Source organism: Oncorhynchus gorbuscha, linkage group LG25 (assembly GCF_021184085.1).
Source record: "Oncorhynchus gorbuscha isolate QuinsamMale2020 ecotype Even-year linkage group LG25, OgorEven_v1.0, whole genome shotgun sequence".
In the NCBI taxonomy this organism is placed as follows: domain Eukaryota; kingdom Metazoa; phylum Chordata; class Actinopteri; order Salmoniformes; family Salmonidae; genus Oncorhynchus; species Oncorhynchus gorbuscha.
This window is the reverse complement of record NC_060197.1, coordinates 29,854,601-29,875,315: the sequence shown is the minus strand read 5'-3', so window position 1 is coordinate 29,875,315 and position 20,715 is coordinate 29,854,601. Positions and strand designations below refer to the sequence as shown.

Below are 20,715 nucleotides of genomic sequence, written 5' to 3'. Positions count from 1 at the left end.
TTTGTTTGATTTCTCAGAATAGTTCCTGATTACACTAAAGAGGGTTTTTAGTCTCTCTTACTACAAGAACCCTTGGTTTGGTCTTGAACATAATTTCCAGTTGAGTTGAATTTCAAAGGTTATGGAATAAGCTATTTTCACTTTAAATTGACTTAAATGGTGCAGATCTCGGTTCCTTATCGTTTACGTTCACTGCTCCTACGTCTTTGACACATCCTACTACAGTTTATACTTTTATATAATCTTTGTTGTTTTGTCTTTGTCTATATTGTCTCTTAATGCTAGGGGGTTACGAAACAGTGTGAAGCGCAAGGCCTTATTTTTATTTGCTAAACAATTTCGAACAGATTTTTGCTTTTTTCAAGAGTCTCACTCAATTTCTGCTGATGCCAACTTCTGGAGGTCACAGTGGGGCAACGATATTTGGCTTTCCCATGGATCTGAACGCTCTGCTGGTGTCACTACAATGAAAAATACCTTTGGTGGTAATATTCTACACTCGGAATGTGACCTCTTTGGTCACTTTATTTGTCTTGTGGTCCTGTAGCTCAGTTGGTAGAGCATGGCGCTTGTAACGCCAGGGAAGTGGGTTCAATCCCCCGGGACCACCCATACGTAGAATGTATGCACACATGACTGTAAGTCGCTTTGGATAAAAGCGTCTGCTAAATGGCATATATTATTATATTATTATTATAGTTACAATGACATTACACTCATTACTGTAAACTTCTACGGGTACAACACCAAACATGAGAATGATGAGTTGCTTGAATCTATAGAGAAACATATACTTCATTGGTTATCTAAATTTCCCAATTCGTTTTTATTGATAGGAGGGGACTTTAACATTACAATAGATAATTCAACTGATAGATGGCCCCCAGGTAGGCCAACCAATCAGAATTTGGGTTTAATACTTTTTATGGAAAAGTTTGATCTTACTGATATATGGAGAGAGAGGTTTCCGGGCCGACAGATCATTCACTTGGAGTAACAAAACAGGCTCCAGACAATCCAGAATAGGTTTTTGGCTTATATCCAAATGTATTGATAGTGAGTGTGTTACTACAAATATTTGTACTACTCCCCTCACAGACCATAAGGCTATTTACATTGATATCAAAATATTTACCCCTGATACGAACCTTGGTAGAGCATCCTACTGGAAGCTAAATAGCTCATTATTAAATAATGATATAGTTACATTTGAGGTTAAAGATCTGCTCTCACACTTTTGGGAAAGGGCTTGTGAAGAAAAATCTTATTGCAAGAACTGGGAGCCCTCTAAATTTGAGGTGTCCAAATATCTTAGAAAATATGGTAGTAATCTTGCTAAGACCAGAAGAGCTGAGGAGGAAAAGGTGATCATTAAGATAACTTCCCTTTCTCAGAGGTCCCCAGCTGACCTCTTGGGGGAGGAGAAGATGGAACTAATTGAGTTACAAAATAAACTGGATAATATATATAAATTAAAACCAGAAGGAGCCTTTATTAGATCTAGGAAAAAATGGATTGAGGAGGGAGAACAGAATTCATCCTATTTCTTTAGACTTGAGAAATTTCACTCTAAAAATAACACTATCCATAAGTTAAACATTGATGGTGTTATTACAGATGACCAAAAATTAACCGCTAAATACTGCAGCAATTTTTACAGAAAATTGTATAGCTCTACGTACTGTCAGGAATCCACAGATATGTTTTTTAACTCACTGAATAATGTTCACTCTATCAGTGATATAGAATCTAAACAGTGTGATGAACCCATCAAACTTGAAGAGATTATAGAGTCTATCAAACATCTAAAGAACAATAAATCACCAGGTGTTGATGGAATTACATCAGAATTTTACAAATTATTTTCTGAACAAGTAGCTCCCTTCCTATTTGAAGTCTTTTTAGAGAGTATTAAAAACAATGTTCTCCCTCCTACAATGAGTCAGAGGTTAATAACACTGACACCTAAGCCTAAAAAAGAAGTGCTGCTCATCGATAACTGGCGTCCAATTTGTCTTCTTAATAATAATAATAATAATAATATATGACTATAAGATATTAGCCTCACTACTTGCAAAAAGAATTAAAGAAGTTCTGGATGCAATCATTGATGAAACACAGTCTGGCTTCATGAGGAACAGACATATTTCTAACAATGTCAGACTAGTATTAGACGTACTTGACTACTCAGACCTAATAACTGAGGATAGCTTCATATTATTTTTAGATTTTTATAAAGCATTTGACACAGTAGAGCATCAGTTTCTCTTCCACTCCCTTGAGAGACTTGGTTTTGGGGATTTTTTATGTAAGGCTATTAAGACTCTCTATGCAAGAGTAACAGCTCTATCAAATTGAAATATGGCACCTCACCTAGATTTGAGTTAAAGAGAGGAATTAGGCAAGGTTGTCCTATCTCTCCGTACCTGTTTTTATTAATCACCCAACTTCTTGCAAATTCTTTAAATAATAGTCCTGTACAAGGTATTTCCATAGCTGGTAAAGAAATTATTATAAGCCAGCTGGCTGACGATACTACACTTTTTCTGAAAGCCGTTAACCAAATTCCCATATCGATCAATGTGATACAATCCTTTTCCAAAGCGTCTGGTCTATTTCTTAACATTAAGAAATGCGAACTCATGGCTGTCAAAGATTGTGTGACACCTTCATATTATGGTATTCCAGTAAAAGAAGAACTTACATATTTAGGCATAACCATTACAAAGGATCAGAAGTCTAGAGGCTTACTAAATTTTAACCCTCTTATTTAAAAAAACAGAAGAAACTAAATCAATGGTTACAGAGGGACTTATCTTTAAAAGCTAGAGTCCTAATAACCAAGGCTGAAGGCATCTCTAGACTAACATATGGTGCGCTATCTTTATATCTTGACCGTAAAATAAGCAAGGAGATAGACCAGATGCTTTTCAACTTTCTTTGGAGAAACCGTACCCATTACATTAGGAAAACTGTTGTAATGAACACTTATGAGAATGGTGGACTGAATTTTCTGGATTTTACTACTTTAAATAATACTTTCCAAGATCAATTGGATAAAACAATTCCTAAGAAGACCCACTTCTATCTGGAATTTTATTCCTCGTCATGTCTTCTCTACTTTTGGTGGCCTTAACTTCATGTTGTTTTGCAATTATAATATTGACAAAGTTCCAGTGAAACTTTCTGCTTTTCATCGGCAGGTTTTCTTATCATGGTCCTTAATTTATAAACACATTTTTTCTCCACACAGATATTATATATGGAATAATCGGGATATATTGTATAAAAATACCTCTCTGTTTTTAGAATATTGGTTCAGAAATAATATCCTATTGGTGAGCCAACTGGTAAATGCAGAGGGTCTTTTACTCAGTTATAAAGAATTCTTATCACTTTACAAGGTCCCTGTAACACCTAAAGATTTTGCAATTGTTTTAGATGCCATTCCCTCAGGTGTTGCTATGTTATTCAGGAACATGTCAAGACCTGACCCTCAGAGCCTACCTTCTATTGACCCTGTTGACTCATCAGTAGGTAAGATTTGTTTCTCTTTTGGTCCATTCAACAACAGAGCGATACGATCCTTGTTTCAGCAGGATGTTGTATCTATACCTTATGTCATGCCTTATTGGAATGGATTTATTGATAATATCTGTTGGAAAAAAGTTTGGATGTTGCCACAAACATACCTACTTGCTAACAAAATTAAGGAAGTTTCCTTTAAAATGATTCATAAATATTATCCTGCCAACCACTATATGAAGAAGTTTAAGGAAAACATCAACTCAAATTGCTCCTTTTGTAATGACCACCCAGAAACAGTTGTGCATCTTTTTTTGGCATTGTATGCATGTAAGAAAACTGTGGCAAGACATCAGTAGGTTTATAATTGAACACATTTATGAAGATTTTACACTATTGTGGAGAGATGTACTGTTTGGATTCTTTACATACAATAGAAATAAGCAGAATCATTTTTATGTAATTAATTTCATTATTCTTTTGGCCAAATTTCATATACACAAATGTAAATTTACAAACAGAAAACCACATTTTCGTATCCTACAAAAAGAAATTGAACTGTATTTTAAGACGGTTAAATGCTCTACTAACAAAAAAGCTGTTAGAATTGTAAGTATATGCATGTCCCTTAAGGTCCTTGTGTAATTGTAATGTGATATTGTACCCCCTAGCTCGATTGTCCATTGTTTGTAATCTATGTATGCTTGTGTTCCCTCATGTGCTTTATGTATTGATTTGTTGTTAATAAAAACATGTTACATTTTTTTTTTTTTTAAAGCAATGTGGTTCGACACACAAGTTAACTTCGCCATCTTAGTACCTACATTACACACTTTAGTCTTACCTCCCGTCAGTAACAGTTTGTTATGGTATAAATAATATACAGACACACGTTCATGTTAAGCAACATTTATTGTATCTATCAATGTTATGAATGAGCGCGCTGTTTGTTTGCTTCTATTCCTCTCTCCGTCTCTGGAGCTTCCGGGTATGCTGGGATAAGGACCAGAGCTATGGCAATAGGACTGGCTTTGTAGTGCCTGTTCCGAATGGCTCGTGCATGTGAATGGGCATGTTGGAAGACACCATGTCAGCAGTAATGGGATTTTGTAAATGTGTTATATTGTATCATGAGAAACAGATTGCAAATGTGCAATGTATATCATTCGTGATGTTTAGCTGAGTGGGAAAATGTAGGCTTTGATGATGGTAATTAATTTGTGTTAGGTCATTTCTGATGGGAGGGGCTTCCCCTACAAAACCTGCCTCTCTTTCAGTTTAAAGGGGAGGGGGGTATGTTGGATTGAGCTGTTGATGGGGCACCAATATATTTTTTATTAATTAATTCAATCTAATTTTTTTCCTCCTCTTTTTTTTTTATTTTTTAAAGCTGTCTTATACTTTTGATGGCAGTACTGTTGTTTTTCTTCCAGATTCATTATGTAAATAAACATCCTTGCACAGAAGTACTTTTGCTGGTCCACCATCCTTTTATTTGATAGAGGTGAGGTTTTTCAGTTTGCCTTCTGACCTACTCTACGCGACAGTGATGATGAAGAGGAGTATGAGAAAGAGCGAGGTCTTTCCTTATCTTGTGTGTGTATTGATGAGAGTGATGGGTTGGAGGCGGGTCTTCATCTCTCGTGACATTTGACACCAGGTGCAGGGCAGGCAGAAGAAGGAATAGACACAGTCATTACACATGGTGCCCTGTTAGGGAGGAGACAGAGATACATCGTTACACATTATAACTGATCTAAGATTAGTGGAGCGACAGAGACACTCTGGTTAGGACAGTTCTGAGATCAGATTAGAAGTTGGCTAAGGTGAGGGAAACATCATGAATAACTGGAGAGATGGAGGGACTGATAGATGTAGACTACTACGAGACATTACACACGTTCACACAAACAGTGTCAAAGGAACTGGGAAATATACCTAATTTCTATGGACACAACATTTTTCCATGATACAACATCTTCACCAATAGTCATACCTGTACATATTGCCTATAACTATAAGGCCCAGAGTATTTCCTGGTCAGATCATATGATCAGTCAGGAACAACCCAGGGCTCTAGTCATAAGACATGCCAAGCTAAGTCAGTAAAATACATCTAAAGCAAACATCAAGGCTTCAAAGAATAGACTAGAGCATGAGGCTCTGTGTGTCCGTACCTCGATGCCGTAGCGCTTGCGCATGCCCACCCTCATGGACATGGTGGCTGGGGGGATGAGGCTGTAACCGTCTAGCAGAGGCAGACACAGACACTCCCCAGCCTCTTTCGCTGTTATACAGGCAAAACAGGGGAAGCACCAGAACGCAAAGCAACCTATAGAAGGATATAGAGGACAAGAAATCACAGTGAACAGGATGTTCACTTTGTTGATTGATACAAGCATAGTTTATCGATTGAATGGAATCGAGTGGTAACAGACACGAACACACACACACACACACACACACACACACACACACACACACACACACACACACACACACACACACACACACACACACACACACACACACACACACACACACACACACACACACACACACACACACACACACACACACACACACACACACACACACACACACACACACTTACATGAAGACATATCCTGGGTGCAGTCACAGATTTCGGAGCTCCATCGGTTTGATGTGACAGCCTGAACAAAGTGATTGGGCTGCTGAATGACCATCTTATTTGACATGGTGGCAGTGTCTGTGGGGATTTAAAAAAAATGTTATGACAGGAGTTACACCACCAGCAAACTAATATGAGGGGATGTTTCACACTCCACAATAATAGTGCTGTATAGTTTTCAAGATAGTTTGTGAAGTCAAACTGAGTTGAAATTCTTCCTAATGCTGTATGTTCAGCACACAAAAGTCCAGTGCTAAGTGCTTACTGTATAGTTGTCCCCAGACTAAGCTTTGTTTAATAACTGTTTCTTTGAAAATGGTAGCAATAATAGTCTGAGGTAAACTGTAAATTACGATTACATACCGTAATATCCCACTGGGCACAAACTGGTTTAGTCAACATTTCAACGTAATTTGTCAATGTATTGTGACGTGGAAAATACATTGGATTGGAAAAAAGTAATCAACGTAAACTGTTGTTTTGATGGTGGAATTTCAACCACAGGATTATGTCATGACTGTAATTAATTTTCAGCGTATAAAATATGTTGAATTTGTACCTTTGAAACAATATAAATTATTCAATGTTATATCCAGTATCAGAAAAAGACAATTGGCTAGGCAGCACCTCCTACTGGAGAGGGGATCTATCTACAGCTATTTATTGGGTCTCCCATCCTGGGTTTGAATTAAACCCAGCTCTGCTTAGCTTTGATATTTGTCACCTATGTGCTATCTCAAGAATGATTGTTGAATGATTTTTGAGAGATCTCTTAATAACTATATTCACTATTGCTATCAAAATCATTCCAAAAGGTAGGTTTAACAGAGCAAATGAAATGTAACCATACGTTATAAGTCATATATCATCAATGAGACTATTTAGGCCTATATAGCATATTCAAAGTCATCAACAGCCATTGTTTGTATTCCATCCAGGGTTCAACAAAAAATGTACAATATATATATAGGCCTAGGGCTTCAAGCTTTGGTTGATTTTAAATGTCATCTTCAAGTTAATCATGAATATGTTGGATTCACTTTTGAATTGTGTTTGGTTGTCAATGCAACCAAATATCAACATTTTAAGGAGATCTTCTGCTTGGATAGTTCCATCAAAGTAACACATACATGGCCACATTTTGAGATTAGCTGTTACGTAGGAGAGGGTTCTCTTTAACTTTGAACTTTCTTTGCTTTGGGTCCGTCCAGCCCTTTTCCCAACAATACCGTGTTAGGAATAATAAATTCCCTGTAAAAGGTCATTTTTCTCAGCCTCTGTCGTCCTTCCTCCGCACCTACGGCCACATACTTTTTTTTCACTCCGCAGGGAGTTGAGTTGTAGCAGGGTGTTGCGTTCCCCCTCCAAGAGGCATATGTAACATTAACCTACCTTAACAAATGTCTTGCGTAATCATAAAAAGCGTGCATGTTCAAGACGGCATGCGTAGGTTACATGTTTGTTACGATCTTCACAATCGCTATACATTGCCTTCAGAAAGTATTCATACCCCTTGACTTTTTTCAATGTTATTTTAGATGCTGAATTCAATTTAGATTTGTCATTGGCTTATACATAATAACCCATGTCAAAGTGGACTTATGTTTACAAAGGAAAACCTGAAATGTGTTCAACCCCTTAAGTCTATGAGTAAAGACTGGATCACTGGCAACGATATGAGAGCCTATAGGGAGGTCAGAGAATGGCAGTGTGGTGTCAGGACAACTTTTCCCTCAACGTGAGCAAGACAAAGGAGTTGATCGTGGTCTACAGGAAACGGTGGGTCGAACAGGCCCCTATTGACGGTGCTATAGTGGAGCGGGTTGAGAGTTTCAAGTGCCTTGGTGTCCACATCACCAACGAACTATCATGGTCCAAACACACCAAGACAGTCGTGAAGAGGACACAACAAAACCTATTCCCCCTCAGGTCCCTAGATCCTCACAGTTCTACAGCTGCACCATCGAGAGCATCCTGCGTGGTATGGCAACTGCTCGGCATCTGACCGTAAGGCGCTAGAGCGTAGTGCGTACGACCCAGTACATCGCTGGGGCCAAGGTTCCTGCCATCCAGTACCTATATAACAGGTGGTGTTAGAGGAAAGCCCATTAAATTGTCAGACTCCAGTCCCCAAAGTCATAGACTGTTTCCTCTGTGACCGTACGACAAGCGGTACAGGAGCACCAGGTCTAGGACCAAAAGGCTGCTCCTTAACAGCTTCTACCCCCAAGCCATAAGACTACTGAACAATTAATAAAATGGCCACTGGACTATTTACATTGACCCCCCCCCCCTAGTCACTTCACCCCTACCTACATGTGCAAAGTACTTTTGTTTATTTTGCAAGTATTTTCTTAACTCTTCTTGAACAGCACTGTTGGTTAAGGGCTTGTAAGTAAATGTTTCATGTTAAGGTTCTTGTTGTATTTGGCGCATGTGACAATGTTTGATTTAATTTCCTTAAGTCACAGAATATCCCTTTGAGAATCGTGAAGTTATTAATTACACTTTGGATGGTGTATCAATACACCCAATCTCTACAAAGATACAGGCATTCTTCCTGACCCAGTTGCCGGAAAGGAAGGAAACTGCTCAGGGATTTCACCATGAGGCCAATGATGACTTTAAAATAGTTGCAGAGTTTAATGGCTATGATAGAACACTGAGGATGGATCAACACAATATTAACCTAGTTGATAGAGTGAAAATAAGGAAGCATGTACAGGCTAAAAATATTCCAAAACATGCTTCCTGTTTGCAACAAGGCACTAAAGTAATACTACAAAAAATGTGGCAAAGTAATTAACCTTTTGTCCTGAATAGAAAGTGTTATGTTTGGGGCAAATCCAACACAACACATTACTGAGTAACACTCTCCAAAATGTTTGAGTATAGTGGTGGCTGCATCATGTTGTGTAAGCTAGTAACCGTTAAGGACTGGGGACTGGGTTTTAAAGGATGAAACAGAATGGAGCTAAGCACAGGCAAAATCCTAGCGGAGAACCAGGTTGTCTGCTTTCGACCAGATACTGGGAGTGGAATTCACCTTTCAGCAGGACAATATCCTAAACAGAAGGCCAAATCTACACTGGAGTTGCTTACCAAGAAGAGAGTGAATGTTCCTGAGTGGCCTTAACAGTTTTGACTAAAATCTACTTGAAGATCTTTGGCAAGACCTGAAAATGGTTGTGTAGCAATGATCAAAAACCAATTTGACAGAATTGATTTTTTTTTTGTAATGGGCAAATGTTGCACAATGCAGATGTGGAAAGCTCTTAGAGATTTACCCAGAAAGACACACAGCTGTAATCGCTGCCAAAGGTGCTTCTACAGAGTATTGACTCAGGGGTGTGAATGATTATGTGAGGTGCCTTCGGAAAGTATTCAGATCCCAGACTTTTTTGGTTACTATATGATTCCATATGTGTTATTTCCTAGTTTTCCTATATTATTCTACAATGTAGAGAATAGTAAAAATAAAGAAAAACCCTTGAATGAGTAGGTGTTCTAAAACTTTTGACTGGTAGTGTATGTAAATCTTAAATCTCTTTTTTTATATACATACATTTGCAAGAAATTCAAAAAAACTGATTTTGCTGTGTCATTATGGACTATTGTGTGTAGATTGACGATGAAAAATAACTATTTAATCCATTTTAGAATAAGGCTGTCTGAATACTTTCCAAATTCACCGTGAGTGAGATATTTGTGTATTTCAGTTCAATAAATGTGCAACAATTTCTAAAGCATGTTTTGACTTTGTCATTATGGGGTATTGTGTGTAAATGGGTAAGACATTCTTTTGATTTATTCAATTATGAATTCAGGTTCTAACACAACAAAATGTGGAATTGGTCAAGGGGTATAAATACTTTCCAAAGGCACTGTAATAATCTAGCAGAATCTCAAACAGCATTGATCACTTGCACTATGTACTGTTAATGTCATCTCAACTGGAATCAGGTCATTTGGTTCTGATATTAGATGAAGCAATATGATAACACATTTAGATGACAACTAAATCAAAAATCAGACACTGTCTTTCTATTGGAATTTGGTTGTGCTTTTAGATAGTTGTAAGCATAGTGATAAAACCATTGGGAATTCAACAAACTTCTGGCTGAGTGGGTGAATAAAGGTTAAAATCTCATTGATCAACGTCTTTACCGAATATTACCAACATTTCCACATTGAAATGGCAAAAAGTAGGCAATACGTTAATGACATACAGTATATGCGTAAATATAAAATATTTATGTTTGTCTTACCTGAGTTAGCTTCAGAGAAGAGAAGTGTGAAGTGGGAGGCTGAGTGACTGAAACCCAGTTAGGAAGTGTGGCATGCTTTAATGTAGGACAGAGAACGAAGGAATGTCTCAACAAACACACACACAGAGATGACAAAACCACCCACGAACTGGCCCATCCAGTTTGGCTAAATAGTTTAGACTCTCAGATAGTCATTCCTGATAAGCCCCGTGAGCTCAAAATCTCAAAAGACTATGTGACCTGAGCACGACAAACTTGAAATTATAGGTAATTGTTACACAAAGTAGAAAGATTTTTTTTTAAACATGGCTGTGAAGTGAAACCATGAGAAGTAGTGCACCTAGACTGAGATCTGGTGTTTGGGATGTTTTTGAATGGAAACCCAAATGTAAATGTTGTGACACACAGAAAGTGTTTTAAAAACAGAGTAGACGTACTCTGAAAGTACTCACAACGTGGTTCTTCAATCTAAATGTTGGTGTTTCTAAGAGAGTGTCTTGAAAAAACGTGTTTGTGTATCAATGCATGTACAAAACAGCATCAAAACACACAATGCTTTAGAATCGTAGAATCAAATGGTGAAATACAAATATTTTATAGCGTAAGTATTGATTGATCATTTTTTTCCATACATATTTGACATCTTATTGTACACAACAATTAAACAAATATTTAGATACAGAGCTGCTTTATTTTTCCAACATTTTCTAAAATATGTTAATACTTTAAAGAAGACACTGGTAACTAAATCATTGTCCTATAGTAGTTTAAATAGTCCATAGTCTACAGTTGCCAGGCAAATTGTAAGATTATAAATGATCTTACAATCAAAATGAAATCAAATCAAACTTTATTTGTCACAATGCGCTGAATACATCAAGTGTAGTCTTTACTGTGAAATGCTTACTTACAAGCCCTTAACCAACAGTGCAGCTCAAGAAGAAGAACATTTTTACCATGTAGGCTAAAATAAAAAGCCCGGTCGATGTTAATGGAGGCCTGTTCGGCCTGCATTTTCCTGTAGTTTACGATCAGCTCCTTTGTCTTGCTCACATTGAGGGAGAGGTTATTTTCCTGGCACCACACTGACAGTTTTCTGACCACCTCCCTATAGACATTTACATTTACATTTACATTTACATTTAAGTCATTTAGCAGACGCTCTTATCCAGAGCGACTTACAAATAGGTGCATTCACCTTATGACAATCGTACAGTAGTCGATGAACAGCATTCTCACATAAGTGTTCCTTTTGGTCCAGGTGAGAAAGGGTGGTGTGGAGTGCGATTGAGATTGCATCATCTGTGGATCTGTTGGGGCGGTGTGCGAATTGGAGTGGGTCGAGGGTGTCCGGGAGGCTGCTGTTGATGTGAGCCATGACCAGCCTTTCAAAGCACTTCATGGCTACCGACTTGCTTGAAACATGTAGGTATTACAGACTCGGCCAGGGAGAGATTGAAAATGTCAGTGAAGACACTTGACAGTTGGACCGGGTATGCTTTGAGTACACGTCCTGGTAATCCGTCTGGCACAGCGGCTTTGTGAACGTTGACCTGTTTAAAGATTTTGTTCACATCAGCTACCGAGAGCGTTACCACACGGTCATCCAGAACAGCTGGTGCTCTCATGCATGCTTCAGTTTTGCTTGCCTCAAAGCGAGCATAAACGCATTTAGCTTGTCTGGTAGGCTTGCGTCACTGGGCAGCTCGCGTCCGGGTTTCCCTTTGTAGTCCGTAATAGTTTTCAAGCCCTGCTACATCCGATGAGCATCAGAGCCGGTGTAGTAGGATTCAATCTTAATCCTGTATTGACACTTTCCTTTTTTGATGGTTCGTCGAGATTTCTTATAAGCGTCCGGATTAGTCTCCCGCTCCTTGAAAGTGGCAGCTCTAGCCTTTAGCTCGATGCGGATGTTGCCTGTAATCCATGGCTTCTGGTTGGGATATGTACGTACAGTCACTGTGAGGACGACGTCGTCGATGCACTTATTGATGATGCCAATGACTGAGGTGGTGTATTCTTCAATGCAATTGGATGAATCCCGGAACAAATTCCAGTCTGTGCTAGCAAAACAGTCCTGTAGTGTAGCATCCGCGTCACCTGACCAGTTCCGTATTGAGCGAGTCACTGGTACTTCCTGCTTTAGTTTTAGCTTGTAAGCAGAAATCAGGAGGATATTGTTGCCAAATGGAGGGCGGGGGAGAGCTTTGTATGCTTCTCTGTGTGTGGAGTAAAGGTGTTCTAGGATTTCTTCCCCCCCTGGTTGCACATGTGACATGCTGGTAAAAATTTGGTAAAACTGATTTAAGTTTGCCTGCATTAATGTCCCCGGCCACTAGAAGCGCCGCTTCTGGGTGAGCATTTTCTTCTTTGCTTATGGCCTTACAGAGTTGGTTGAGAGCGGTCTTAGTGCCAGCTTCGCTTTGTGGTGGTAAATAGACTGTTACGAATATACAGATGAGAACTCTTTTGGTAGATATTGCGGTCATCAACTTATCATAAGGTACTCTACCTCAGGAGAGCAATACCTCGATACTTCTTTAATTTTTGACATCGTACACCAGCTGTTATTGAAAAAAAGACACACACCCCCACCCATCATCTTACCAGAGGTAGCGTCTCTGTTCTGCCGGTGCATGGAAAATCCCGCCAGCTCTATGTTGTCCGTTTCTTCGTTCAGCCACGTCTGTGCCATTCACTTTGAACTGTTTTTTACAGCTTGAGCAGATGTGCTTATTTTGAGATCAAAGTGAAAGCTGCATGTTGCCACCTGTGCACATTTGTTCATATTTTATTATTTATTTTAACTAGGCAGTTAAGAACAAATTCTTATTTTCAATGACAGCCTACCGGGGAACTGTGGCTGTAACAGTAACTGCCTTGTTCAGGGGCAGAACAACAGATTTGTACCTTGTCAGCTATGGGGATTCCATCCAGCAACCTTACGGTTACTGGCCCAACGCTCTAACCACTAGGGTACCTGCCATTTGTTGTGCTCAGGTCACACAGTCTTTTGAGGTTTGGAGGTTACGGTGCTTACCAGGAATGCCTGTATCTGAACTATTTACCCAAAATGGATGGGCCAGTTAATCGGTGGTTTTGCTAGTTAGTGAGTTATTAGCCCAGTTATAGATCATTTGTTAACAGCAATGGGGGAGTGATTGCTTCCTACAAGAGTACAAAATGTGCATTTATAGACATCTTTGAAAAGTGAGTCAAGTATAGAGCTTTTTTTTTGCCTTAAAGGGGCCGTGTTGTATTTTGAGACAGGCTTGAATGAGCTATATAGCCAATAGGCGGAGGGTAGAATAATTAGTCTCATTGTATGTAATAATGGTATGAGAATAATAATAATGCATTTTATTTTGTAAAGTGTTTTCTTCCATCAAACAACACAACAACATTTTCAGTCACGTCCTTGTCTGAAGGACAAGCGGATAAACAGGTTAATGTCAAGCCCTGCATGTTTTTTTCAAAAGTCTCATGGAATGTAGGCCTACATTGAACACCACACATTGGCTGCTACTGTAGGCTCAAATCAAATCAAATCAAATTTTATTTGTCACATACACATGGTTAGCAGATGTTAATGCGAGTGTAGCGAAATGCTTGTGCTATGCTAAACGATAGAACAAGTTTGTGCTCAGCAGACCTGACATTTGCTCAGTAACGAAAACATTTGCTCAAGGCCATTATTTACTCTTATCTCTGGAGCAATTGGGACTAAGTGCCTTGCTCAAGAACACAAAAATTGTTCAACGTGTCGGCACCATAATTCAAACAAGCCACATTCTGCTAACTGTACCAACTCAGACCAACTCTCTAACCTCAAGGATATTTGCCACCCCAAATGTGTAGAGAAGGGTGCAATTTCAGCCCGCAATTCAGGATGTTCCTGTATGTGGGTGGTTCTGCATCTGCACAAACGCCTCCTTATTTGCATCAACATAGAGACGGAAGTGGAAGCAAGACATGTCACTCCATAGGCGGTCATGAAATTGTCAGCTGGAGATTGTCAAACAAATAACTGTCAGTCTCACTGTAATTGACAGTTAATTAATAACATTAACACATTAGGGATCTCCTGGCTTCCACACATAGCCTACAAGACATATTAAAAAGTCTAATAAATCCATGCAATATAGCCTACACCTTAACAATAAATGCATTATTTATTTTATACAGGTCTAAAGAAGCATGATATTAAGAAAATATAGTCTATTTCAGATGAAAAGAATAGCATACTCTGAGTTGTCCTTATGTTAGGTCCTGATGTGGCTATGCCAAATTGTTGTGGGCTACACTAGTTCCTTTAGCAGACAAGATTTTCTTATAATTCCATGGTATTGTTTTATATTATTTTATAGAATGAAGAATACAATTGAACAAAGCTGAAGAAAAAATTGAAATATTTTCTCCAAACGATTTGAGGGAGTGCGCACATGTGGCTATTCTGTGTTGAGCAGTTAACAAAGAAATAGTTACTCCCATATGCTTAATTTAGAGTTATTCATGTAACTTTAGTTGTTCTACAAACGTTGGGCTATATGTTTAGATTTTTAATACATTGTAAAGCTGCATGATGAGACTATAATGATGATTTGAAAAAGTCGCTTGAAAGGCATTTGCTCTGCTTTTTTGCGCAGGCTGTACACACTTCATCAGTCTCTCATTCATAATTTGACAAGTACTTTATAATGCCTCTAATTTCACAGCGGCATCCCCTTTGTGGCCGTAATGCACCCTAAAAAAATCCTTGCTTTTTGCAGCTTGGAGTGCCCTTCTCCCTGAGTGTGCTGCACAATCAGAAGCGCCTCTCACTTACATGGCTCTCCGTCACGTGATCTAGTCTTTCTCACAGGCTACAAGTGAAGACAGACATATCGGGGACGCGTCCTTATCCAAATCCGAGGTGCATATTGAAAACATTGGAAGAGCTGTCCACAATTTGTCAGCCAACACGATAAGTAAGCCTAACAAACAGCAAAAGCACTAGCCTATGCCAATCTACTGTCCCACACAGTACAAAAGTCGACCTATTCTACTGTGTGCGAGAAATAAATATTACAAACAGCCTGGGACAGTTGTGGGATACAATAGATCCCATATTCATACAACCACTAGCATAAAAAAACGTTTTTATGCAATGTGGCTGACGCAACAGATCAGAACGTTTAGCTTAAAATGTTGATAAACTATCAGTGTATTTCTTCACATTATAAGCGCAGCAATGCGCACACGGTAATAAGTCCCATTAGCGGAAAACACCATTATCAAAAGTGACTGCAAATGCAATTTTGCATGTAATGCTTTTATTATAAGGGTGCATTTTTATGGTGAAAAATATTTTCCCCAAACTTGAAACTCACACGCTGCTTATGTATGCCAGTTAGGCTCTACACCCCTTGTAAAGTGGGTTAATGTGCTTAATTTTAAGAAGTTATTTGGCTATTTTAGTTGTGATACAAACCTTATTAAAACATATAGGCCAATGGGCTAAGCTACATGAAGTGTGCGACTATAATTCGAAAAAGTTGCAAAAAGAGGCATTGTTTCTTATGCCAGGCAACATTCACAAGTGATAATATATCATTCACAAGTGATAGGCTAATATTGTCACCCATCAGACTAATCTTGATTTAATCTTGTCTTTACATATACTAAACAACATATGTGTGACACTTGTTTTGATTTAGAATGGACCATTAGCATGCACCTATATCGAAACAGGGGCCGTGGGAATAAATATATGTCATCTATACACTTAAAGACACTTTTCCCCGTGATTTATTTTCATGCCAGACAGGTAGGCTACACCCCTGTTGTAAATATAAGCAATGTGCTTAATATTAGGAAAGTTGAGAAATAAATATAGTTGGCCTAGCCTATAGAAAGCTGATGGGATCCTCCTCTTTTTATTTGCGGCCATCACTCTGTTTTCTCCCGCAATTGCATAGCCTATAGAAATGTTGAGCAACATTAGCTCATGTGCTCTCATGAAGTGTTGGATTAGATTTTCGAATACATTTGTGTTGATGTCAGAGTGATTAGAGGACAATAGAGTGCTGAGTACCAGGCAGTTAGCAAGTTTGGTAGGCTACTAATGACCAGCAGCAGCATCAGAGCTTGGAGAAGCCTAATTACCATGACTAACGGTCATGTGGAAATTTACTAATTTTATTTCTGGTTCAGTAGAAGTCAATGTGCTAAGCCAAAGAGATGGATAGAGGCCTCTAGTGACCAAAAGGCCATTTTAGCATGGACATTGCCTTTGAGGGCTTCTACCATTTTACTGTAATCAGCTGCATGGGTTAAGGAAGGATCACATGATTATATCTAGGTCATCAGGAGCCAATGATCAGAGCATTCTCTTCGACCGTACCTGACAATTGTTTTCAATGGTAAACGGTCTTCTTTTAAAATCCGTCATCTTGGCTATGGATAATTAACACAAAAGTTTGGACATGTACTATGTCCTTTGCAGTTCAAAACTGTTGATAACAAACTCCCTCACGTTACAGACAATCACCACCTTCCGGAAGGGAATACCTAGCTCCCTCTCAGTTTTAGATGCTTGAACACGGATGTCATAAGGTGAATGCACAATTTGTGTCCTTTGACCCTGTCCTTTGCCCTCGCCGGGGCCAGTGTCATAGCATACGTTAGCTAGCTACTTCTTCTATGGTATTATGGTGGTCTGCAAACAATTGGGTGAATGCCTCCATCTACTGTGCTGGCACTAAGTAGCTACATCCTTCTAAGCTAACCAGCAACTTCCCTCACCGTAATCATGTTTTGTTTAGTCTGATGTTTTGTTATGGCTTATGGGTTTTTGTCTTTTTTTGTCTATAATTCTAAAGCGACTTTGTGTCCTTGAAAAGCGCTTTATAAGTCCCATGTATTATTATTTGAACCAATGGAAATTCCAGCATTATTTTCAAATGCTTTATTTAGACATTAGAAACAGGAAGAGAATGAGACAGTCCGAAGAATAGAACCCCCAACCTCAGGAAATTAACATGACATTTGCTTTGGGAATGTTTCCCACTCAACCACACAATCACGTATCATGTGAGGAACTTGTGAATCCCATTAAGGTAAAGCCTGGGCCCCCAAGTCAGAAGGGTGCATTCGGAAAGTATTCAGACCCTTTGACTTTTTCTACATTCTGTTACGTTTTTCCACTCATCAATCCACACACTACCCCATAATGACAAAGCAAAAACAGCTTTTTATAAATGTTTGCAAATGTATTAAAAACATTTTTTTTAAATTACATTTACATACGTATTTAGACCCTTTACTCAGTACTTTGTTGAAGCACCTTTGGCAGTGATTACAGCCTTGAGTCTTCTTGGGTGTGACACTACAAGCTTGGCACATGTGTATTTGGGAAGTTTCTCCCATTCACCTCGGTGGATCCTCTCAAGCTCTGTCAGGTTGGATTGGGGAGCGTCACTGCACAGAGATGTTCAATCGGGTTCATGTCTGGGCTCTGGCTGGGCCACTCAAGGACATTCAGAGACTTGTCCCAAGCCACTCCTGCGTTGTCTTGGCTGTGTGCTTAGGGTCGTTGTCCTGTTGGAAGGTGAACCTTCGCCCCAGTCTAAAGTCCTGAGTGCTCTGGAGCAGGTTTTCATCAAGGATCTCTCTGTACTTTGCTCTGTTCATCTTTCCCTCGATCCTGACTACTTTCCCAGTCCCTGCCGCTGAAAAACATCCCCACCATGCTGCTACCACCATGCTTCACCGTAGCGATGGTGCCAGGTTTCCTCCAGATGTGGCATTCAGGCCAAATAGTTATTGGATTCATCAGACCAGATAATCTTGTATCTCAGGATCTGAGAGTCCTTTAGGTGCCTTTTGACAAAGTCCAAGCTGACTGTCATATGCCTTTTACAGAGGAGTGGCTCCCTTATGGCCACTCTACCATAAAGCCTTGATTGGTGAAGTGCTGCAAAGATGTTTGTTCTCCTGGAAGGTTCTCCCATCTCCACAGAGGACCTTTGTCCCCCCCCCTTCCTTTGAACACATTGCTTGTTTTTTGTTCTGACATGTACTGTCAACTGTGGGACCATATAGACAGGTGTGCCTTTCCAAATCATGTCCAATCAATTGAATTTACCAAGTGGACTCCAATCAAGTTGTAGAAACATCAAGGATGATCAATGGAAACAGGGTGCACCCGAGCTCAATTTCAGGTCTCATAGCAAGGGTCTGAATACTTGTTTTATTTGTAACACATTTGCAAACATTACTTAACCTTTTTTTCACTTTGTCATTATGGGGTATTGTGTGTAGATTGGAAAAACGTTTATTTTATCCATTTTAGAATAAGGCTGTAACGTAACAAAATGTAGAAAAAGTCTAGGGATCTGAATACTTGCAGAATGCACCGTATTTATATTCAAGGCAATATGTCAACTTCAAACATTGTGCTATCTTAAATTGTCTAACTCTTAAAGGGTAGTCACAATTGAGAATTCAAGCCTGTACAACTCTGATCATGTAGCGCCACTATAAGAGTTGGTCCCGTACTTTCCCCAACCAGGGAATAAACCTGCAACCTATTGTTCAAGAAAACACCTTAACTCACTTAACACAAAACCATGCATTTTCCTAGATAGACATTAGCATAATGAATAACATTGTCACGAACCGGCTCAAAGCCCGTAACAAAAGGGAGACAACGTTGAGATAAGGAGCAACAAAATATATATTTATTAAATTACGTAAACTAAGTACAATATACAATGGTGTGTAATCAGTAGTGTGAGTGATTTGCATGCATGAATGTGATAATGCAGGGTGTTGAAAGGTGCCAAAGCAAACAGCCAAAAACAACCAAGAAACACAACTAAATCTATAAAGGTGTCTGCATGGCAAGAGTCTCTTCCATGAACGGGGAAGAGGTGTATTTATCCTGGGACACACCGGGACCAGGTGTTTCCCATGTAGCTGAAGACCCTCTTAACTCCGCCCAACGGCATCCTAATAAGGAAACAGGAACAAAGAGAGAATACGGCAGACAGAGTGGGAGGGTCATCACACCCCCCCCATAAAACCGGGGACCAACAAGGACCTCGGAACATACCGGCCTCTGCGTCCCTAAATTGACACAACCTCTGCATCCCCAAATTGATGAGGGGTAAGTGTTCACACTTCCACTTGCCCCAGCCAACCTCCTCCCCAGACCTCGGCAACCTTTGCGCACAGGAAGCAACATTTAAGAGGAAGGAAGAACACAAGACCAGGGGGGGGGGACATACAGGAAAGATAGAACATGACAACACCAAACAATGGTCAGTCACAAACATTCAGGAACAGGGCACAAGAGACCGCATCAGCTACAAAATCAAACGAAAGAACACCCAATGATTCATAGTCACTTCCCAAAGTAACAGAATTTCACTGATTTCAATCATTCAATCTTGTAATGTTCAGCGATCTTTAACAACTGTTCTCTAGTACATAATACTAACAGTTCCTCTGATGGAAAGCGAATGAACTCGTCTACATAAGACGCCATAGTCATAAGTAAATAATCTTGCTCAACCCCTCTGCTGAGCACATCAGACCACAACCAGAGAAATGACAATCACCCTGAGCACCACAGAAGAGAGATGAGATACAGAGCTTCCCCAAAACCTACAATAACTCAACCCTAGTCTTCGTGCTGGATTTGCGGTGGGTATTTACGCACTGTAGCCTGTTGGCAAGGAAATAAAACTCCCCAGCATGCTGGCAAATTCCACCAAGCCACAGATGTGCCCCTGAGAGAACTGCTCAGTCCACAGACTACACAAAAATAACATTTATCCATGCCCAACATATTCCAAAAATGAAACATGTTGCTAAGCCAATCAGGGGGAAAAGGCTATAGCTCCGGGTAGGAAGTTCCACTTCCCTACCCAAATCTCCCACCGAGGTACACAGCCGATTTACTCACCTCAGACCGATGTCCCAACAGAAAGTTGAACAAGAGTTTCCAGGCTGGGCAGGGTCTGGAAACGAACCATTACTCACCAACGCAGCACACAAACCAAAACAAAGGCAACCAATACTGAGCCTATCAAACTCAAAAAACAAAATATGCAAACCAAACACGTACAGAATTTAACATTACCTCCAAGTTCTCCCAAACCAATACGTGCAAAGATCCCGAATGAGCGCCCACTTGTCACAAACCGACTCAAAGCCCGCAACAAAAGGGAGACAATGTGGAGATAAGGAGTAACAAAACATATATTTATTAAATCAAGTAAACTA

The 20,715-nt window shown here is 39.5% G+C and overlaps 1 protein-coding gene and 1 non-coding gene across 2 annotated transcripts; one reads left to right on the top strand and one right to left on the bottom strand.

Annotated features, from left to right (window-relative positions):
- Positions 1–537: 537 nt before the first annotated feature.
- On the top strand, positions 538–608 carry trnat-ugu. The gene has a single exon. It is a non-coding gene; the product is annotated as a tRNA-Thr (tRNA).
- A 3,655-nt stretch (positions 609–4,263) lies between these two features.
- On the bottom strand, positions 4,264–10,546 carry LOC124013693 (cornifelin homolog B-like). Its single transcript, XM_046328113.1, has 4 exons — positions 10,447–10,546; positions 6,140–6,256; positions 5,703–5,857; positions 4,264–5,235 (listed from the first exon to the last, which is right to left on the bottom strand). Exons 2-4 carry the CDS (start codon positions 6,243–6,245, stop codon positions 5,113–5,115), a joined length of 384 nt encoding a protein of 127 aa, XP_046184069.1. The 5' UTR covers positions 6,246–6,256; positions 10,447–10,546; the 3' UTR covers positions 4,264–5,112.
- Between the last annotated feature and the right edge of the window lie 10,169 nt (positions 10,547–20,715).

Excerpts from the sequence above, each read along its gene's own strand:
- LOC124013693 (XM_046328113.1), bottom strand. The coding sequence starts at position 6,245 with ATGTCAAATAAGATGGTCATTCAGCAGCCCAATCACTTTGTTCAGGCT. Across the intron at positions 5,858-6,139 it reads CACCCAGGATATGTCTTCAT|GTTGCTTTGCGTTCTGGTGC; the intron begins GTAAGTGTGTGT and ends ATCCTTCTATAG. Across the intron at positions 5,236-5,702 it reads GCAAGCGCTACGGCATCGAG|GGCACCATGTGTAATGACTG; the intron begins GTACGGACACAC and ends CCTCCCTAACAG.